This window comes from Malus domestica, chromosome 11 (assembly GCF_042453785.1).
Source record: "Malus domestica chromosome 11, GDT2T_hap1".
Classification (NCBI taxonomy): Eukaryota; Viridiplantae; Streptophyta; class Magnoliopsida; order Rosales; family Rosaceae; genus Malus; species Malus domestica.
The window spans coordinates 31,832,501-31,839,526 of record NC_091671.1 but is presented as its reverse complement, the minus strand read 5'-3'; the positions used below and the strand labels follow the sequence as shown (position 1 = coordinate 31,839,526).

General features: G+C 38.3%; 1 protein-coding gene across 2 annotated transcripts; it reads right to left on the bottom strand.

Moving 5' to 3' along the window:
- Positions 1 to 421: 421 nt before the first annotated feature.
- LOC103430118 (scarecrow-like protein 21) lies at positions 422 to 3,788 on the bottom strand. Of its 2 annotated transcripts, none has more exons than XM_008368251.4 (2): positions 3,484 to 3,788; positions 422 to 2,598 (listed from the first exon to the last, which is right to left on the bottom strand). In XM_008368251.4, the coding sequence occupies exon 2, from the start codon at positions 2,456 to 2,458 to the stop codon at positions 707 to 709; it is 1,752 nt and encodes a 583-aa protein (XP_008366473.2). In that variant the 5' UTR covers positions 2,459 to 2,598; positions 3,484 to 3,788; the 3' UTR covers positions 422 to 706. The 2 variants fall into 2 exon arrangements, with proteins under 2 accessions (XP_008366473.2, XP_070664318.1); XM_070808217.1 differs by having other exon boundaries at positions 422 to 3,348; positions 3,484 to 3,627.
- Positions 3,789 to 7,026: the final 3,238 nt, after the last annotated feature.

Here is a 7,026-nt window from a genome sequence, read left to right as displayed (position 1 = left end):
TACATCACATGTTTTAATAGGAATGGTGAGAAATTTTATTTTTTAAGTTATTAAATTTTTAGCACACATATCCTACCATTTGTTTAGTGACATGTGATGTACCACCCCATGTACCGATCACATCGAAAAATCTCTTCTTTGCATGGCGGCCGAGACAAAAGAAGTTCTCCGGCATATCATAAGATATATTAATTTTTGTTACTAAATCAAGTCAATAACGTATACGTATAAAGTATAAGCACCATTGCTGCATTAACATAATCTTCCAGTTGGAGAAAGGAGACATGTTGCTTCTGGTATCGGATATTGAATATTGATCGTTAAATGAAGCACTGACGAAAGACTTGTATTTCGTCATTGCTTCATGGCAAACACCAAAGTGAAAGAAATACTTTGTAAAAGCAATAAATATAGTGGCAAATAGATCAAGTAAAAGAAACCCTACATTATAATTACTTACAACTCTATCAGAGATAGCAAAAGGATAGATGAACAGAATCATCTACACACAGCGGTAACACGTTCGGTGGTAGGGAAACACATTCTGCAGCGGCATACAAATGCCGGCCATCCTAAGAACAACAGTGATCAAAAGCGTTCCACTGAATGAAACTATAGGGCAGTGTGTTATGCATCATTAATCTATTAAAAGAAAAATACAAGCTGGTAAATTCTACTGCTACCTATGTATCTTTATTTTCTTTACTCAGTGCCAGGCAGAAGCCGATACTAGGTTCCTGTCCTTCCATCCCAAGAGCATAGCGCCGTCCCTCTCCACCAGTGTATAATGCTCCGAGTAACACCTCAGCAGACTCTTAATGACAGAGTTTACATATGAGCTCAACGGGTATTGCCGAAACCCTGCCATTGTAAACCTGGACTTCCACTTGCCAAAGAGCTCGTGGCGTTCCACCCTCTCCCTCCCCTCGCAAGCAATGACATTCACAATATCTCTTGCCAAGCAATGCTGCTCCACATTGATTCTCTCCTTGCTGCTCCTTGGCAGGGCCACATCAATAGACTCGAACATCGCCATGTAGTATTCAAGAGCTTCCACAAACCTATTGAAGAAAGGGGTTGTGTTTGTATTTGATTCTTGCTCCACCAAAGTGGTTACCTTTGGATTCAGAGACTTCACTGTTCTCAGCAGCCCATCCCTTGGATTGTTCTCAACAACGCTCTCATCTGGTGTGTGATGAAGCTCCAGAGGGAAGTTCACAGCAAGAGCCTCTCCGGGCCTGACATCAAGCATGTCCAGTGTGACATTGGGTGAGAATACTGGAACTCCATGAAATTCAACTGGGATGTTAAATTTGTCAGAGATGGCTTTCAACCGTCTCCCTACTGCCTCCAACCCATCACCACGGGCATGTTTAGAAAGAGGATCATCGATACCTGTAATTCGTACATGGGGAGCCCCACCGGGTCTTGCTGCAAGTGCTTGAAGGAGAGTGACCCACTGACTTCCCTGAGCAATCTGGAAGTCTATAATGTGGATGCGGTCCTCATTTCTGCATGCCTCAGCAATGGCCCCATTGGCTGCCAAGTAACCAAACTTTAAGTATGGGCATATCTCATACAGAATCTGCATGTAGGACAGCAATTCGTTGCTCTCAGGCTCTCTACACCTAAGGGCATGGTAAATATTGGCACCCGATATCTCCTTCCTTGCTATCAGCCCTTCTACCAAGTAAGCTCCAAGTCGCCGGATTGGTTCTCCACTGATAGATACAGCTCCTCTAGCCTTTTCAATCAACTTTTCAAAACTATCCATGTCGTTGTTGGAGAGAGCTTCAGCACATGCAATCAGCAATTGCTTCAGATTACCTGCTGGCAAACCCTTTAGAGATGCATCATCTATCACTTTATGACGTTTCTCAATCTGAACTTCACCCGACTGCCTTTGCCTAGAAACAAAGGATGCCTGGCGTTGAACTGGTTGTGAAACCTGGTGCTTCTGGATCCATGACATGGACCTCTGCATCTGCCTCCTGCCACTTTCTCCAATAGAAGCGTTTGGTGTGGTGACTTCTTCTTCCTCATCGTCAGGCCCCATTAAAGCACTCTCTAATTCTTGCAAAGTTTGTTTTATATTCTGGCTACTATTTGCATCCTTTAAGGCAGAAGTGCTACCAGAATAGACCTGCAGACCGTCTCGACTACAGTCCACCGAAGGGCTTAAGCTTAACTGATGGACGTAACTGTTTGTTTCAAATGAAGAGGTACAGGAGGGGGTGGCTTCTGAGAGATTCTCGGAGGAGCTGCGCTGCTCCTGACTGTCGCTCAGTGTTGTAAGAGAGTCAGAATCAAAGTGAGTCAAAAAGGGTGAATTTGGTGAGTTCCTGGTATCAAATTTCAACGACCCAAGTAACCTTTTCCGTAAAGATGGAACAGCGGGAAGTGGAGCTGTATATGACAATCCTGCACCGGTCGCACCAAATCCAAAATGCTGGTCCATGCTACGAGATTGGCATCGGCTATTCCATGTGACAAGAAATCAGACTGTATAGCTTATCACCTAGAATAGGGTCAAGCTTTGTGCTTTCCCCAGAAACACTCTTGGCAACCTTTGTGAACTTTCAAGATAACAAAATAAAACTGCAATATTGATACAGAAAAAGGCCCATTAACTAGAGATTCTGAGGGAAAAATTGCAGATAACCGAACCTTGAAAAGCAGAAATTATAACCAGCCCACAATCTTTCGTTGCCTAAAGGTTTTATCGAATCAATAAACATCGAGAAAAGTTTTAAATCTTAAAACGGACTTTAATCAGAATAAAGGGCACCAAGCACCACTCAGGAGGATGTACATCCCACAGAGTACTTGAGCTACGCTTTGGAAGCATAGGAAGCAACGAAATGGGCCGCCCTATTCGATCGATAGAATGGAATATTACTTCAGCAAGTGATATCTCGTCTAAGAAGTCCAAGTCTTGCTAGTTCTCGACACTTTTTCCAACACATAAGGCACCACCCACTCTTTGACAAAAAGAATCCCAAACAAGGCAAAGGCCTCTAATTTTCCTAAAGCATCACTAGTCCTTCTATCGATTGGTTAGTCAGGAACAGATAACCAAATGGAGATTGATTCAAACTGGGCGAGACTAATCGGCCTCATCAATCGAAAAACAGAAGATCAATTGACCCGACACCAGGACAACATAGTTTATAAAATTTAACTTCCATGTGAATAAATTACGAGTAATTTTCCATTTCGGACCAAAACACCAATATTAAAAAACCCTTAAACCCACTCACCCTCTGTTTGTTTCCCGAGAAAGTGATAGAAAACAGAAGAAAATAAGAAAATCCCAAGATTTCCTCGCTCTATGCGCCACCAATCAACCTACACGCTCCAATCAAAGAAGCCCAATACGAGCCACAACCTCAGATTTTCCCCTTTAGCAAAAAAATTATACCTAAACAAATCAATTCAAACATATACATATCTACGAGCAAGCTAATCTGTACGAACAAATACCTGTATTTTCTCTTCTGGGCCGTCTGGGTCGTCTGGGTCTTTAGCTTAGACAGCAAGTTTTGGTAGTGGGTAAGCTCTGGTTCGGTCCATGAATCTGTTTCGGTCAAGTTGTGGGAGCTCTGAATTCGCTCAGTTTTCGAAAGCAGCAGATGCTAGGCTTCCAAGGTATATATAGCAGAGAAAGGGAGGAGAGAGAAAGCGAGGGGGTTTGACTCTTTGACGGCGAGTTTGTACGGAAGTAACGGTGACGTAAACAGTACTGTGTAAAATACGGAATTGTATGAATGAGATGTTCTCTAAATTCTGAGGATCTTGAAGATGGAGGAACTTGAAGATTTTTAAATCGATTAGAAATTATTTTAAGTATTTTTATTTTAAAATTAAATATAAATAGTATTTGACAAAAATTAAATGCACGATATATAATGAACGGATACAATTTGAACATCTCTATGATCCTTAAAAAGATAGTAAACGGAGAGAAAGTCCTGTGGTGAATTACATAAGTGATGATGTCATAGTAAACGGAGAGAAAGGGGTGAGGCGTTAGTGCCGACCACACGTTCCAGTGTTTGAACGACAGAGCATTCCTAGCTTTGGGTTCGTTGAAAGTCATGTGGTGGATGTCAAATACGCGCTTCTTCTCAGCAAGTGGACTCTCTGGACATGCTGGTAAAAGGAAATGATAATTTCTCATGCACCAAGGCCTCGGTTGTTAGAGATGATTTATTTCGATATGACTATTACTTATTCAAAACATTGAGAGAAGAAATTGATATAACTTTCTTTTTTTTTTTTATTTGAAGGTTACTCGTGAAAAAAAAGTAAAGATCTTCCCTTATTTTATTATTTTATGAGAAATATTATGAAGATCTTTTCTTTCATGAGCAGCGTTGAAATTAACAAAATAAGGAGGTTGACATTTATTGCTTCTTACAAAATGCTTTTAAAATAATTCCATCGTGGCCATGGCCGCCAAGCCTGCCATGCATAAACATGAGGACGACACCTCTCCCATGGGGCCTATAAATCAATGACACTTGTGCTTTTTTTTTTCTTTTTTTTTTTGGTAAAATGATATTTGTGCTTTTTCTCCAAGACTTTTCCCGAATTCAGCCACGTTAGACGAGATGCAAATCAGGCGGCCATGACTTTCACGTGCCTGGATTGGGTCGCAATAAGAGCTGGTTTGATTTGAGGAACCATCCGATGTAGTTGCAAATGCTTTGATTGAGGATAAGTCTATTTGAATGTTTCTTTCTTACTTTGATGTATTGGTGACTCTTTTTTTTTCTTGATTCCGCATTGAAAGTTCGGGCATGTTTTTTTTTTCTTTCAAAAATCACTCCTTTAAATCTTTTATACTCTTTTCTCGTTCATTAATAAATATCGTACTTTTTATCAAAATATAAAAATCTCGGTGACATCTCTTCTACTATAAATCGTAGAAGCTACAACGGAGAGATCATGATAAAATTTTCGTGAGCTTTTAGAAATTAAAAAAATTAAAAATTAAAAAAACACTATTGTACTCTTTTAATTGGATTTGTTGTTGGTCACATCCCCTAGTGTCAAGGTCAATTTGAGAGAACGGATGTGTTGAAAAAACAAATTGGGATAGTGATAAAACATGACCAAATATAAAAATATTGTTTTTCTAGCTTGAATCGTGGGTTGAAGGCAAAGATTATTGTTGTCCTTGAACGAGTAAACATAGTTTGACTGGAGAAAAGTTTGTCAAACTTGCAGACTTTTCTTTTCTTAACTAATTTAAAAAGTAAAACCTTATTAATTAAACATAATTAATTCAAAAAAAAATTAACATCAGAAGAAAGATTTTAATGTCTAGTGTGATTTCAATGCCAGTAACACTTAGTGCCATGAGTATTTTAGCAATTAAATTCGATTTGCACAACTGCTAATTTTATATTTTTAATCTCATACATTTTACGTATCATTGAAAAGAATTTACTTATATCTTTTATGGGGATAATGTTTATTGAGAAAAATAGTTCAAATTATGCACTCCAAACGAATAGAAATACAAGGAAAAAATTTGTTTGCTTTCGTCTCAAAAGGTCAACAAGGTCTGGATCGAACATTAAATCGGCATGATGACTTTTTCTATAGTCTACTTTTTTATATTGACTATCGATGTGGCTAATTGCCAAGAAGAGGAATGCTACGAACCTTCTTGTTCTACTTTATCGGTTTCTTTTTTAATCTCTAATATTGCATGATGATTATATTGTCTACATTTTAACTCATTAAATATCATCTATGCAAAGTGTTTATTAAATTTGTTTAATCATCTAGTATTCATTCAATAGATAGACGAATCATGTTTCTCACTTAAACACTTAAACGGGTGAAAATAATTTAATTTGATTGATTTTTTGTATAATTAATCTGTCCAGCATTATTACAAAAGAAGTAGCATGTCCGATTATATATTATTTAAGATTGTAAGGGACGAAAAAAGTTAAAGAGATATCTATCTCAACATGTTTCGATTTGAGTTAACTGGTATCTAAGTTAAGGTTTAGGGTGAGGTGAGTGGTGACAGCTGCAACTGTAAAATTCCAATCAATGACAAATCGTGACGATTAAAGTTTCCTTTGGCAAGTACTTTAATTGACAAAAAGTTTCTAGATAAAATATTTTAAAATCAAATTTTAGTAAAAATACAAGTAAATTTAAAAAAAAACACTTAAATTGATTTTAGCAAAAACACATAACTAGCGTTTTAATTAAAAATGTATGTTAATTTTAAAAACGTTTTTAATCATTTAAAAACAGTTATCAAACTGGATCTAAGAGTTCAAAGACCTCCCAAGAGCATTTTATGCAAAGTTTAGTTAATTAAAATTGAAACTAATGGCGTTAAATACAATGCCCATGCTAGCAGTGACACTAAGAGCAATTCCATCCCTAAAGATTTTGTGCCAGCACCCAGCCCATTTTCCACTCAATGAACAGTGATAGATCCCAATAAACAGTAATAGGCCAAATGCATCTCCACCCCTAACAAAAAATAGCCTAGTCAATTTTATTAAAATATGATTAAATAAAATGAATCTCCAATTGGACCTTTAAAATAATGATTTTAAGAGGTTTTAAAAACCTAGTTCCTTACCCAATCATTTGACCGATTGTCTCTCTTTTCTTTCTTTCTCTCTCTCTCTCTCTCTCAATTTATTTTCTCTCAATCTCTCTCTTTTCCAGCTCACTCTCATGAGCTCTCATTCTCCTTCCTGTTCAAGACCTTCAACAAATCAAATCTCTCTGCCTTTGTTCGCTTTTGCGGGTCTAAGGGTTTTAGTGCTGCTAGATCTCTCTCAGTGATTCGAATCCCTTTCTGGGCTTGAACGCTCTTTCTCTCTCTCTCTCTCTCTCTACGGTGGACTCACACTTCACGGTTGCATCGTATCTGTAGATCCAAGTCGCTAATTCCATCCCTGACATCAGCATGGCGTCATACGAGCCGGTCCTAAGGTCTGTCAATTTTGGCTTGGGCTGGGTGCCAGGCAATCCCGTGGGCTA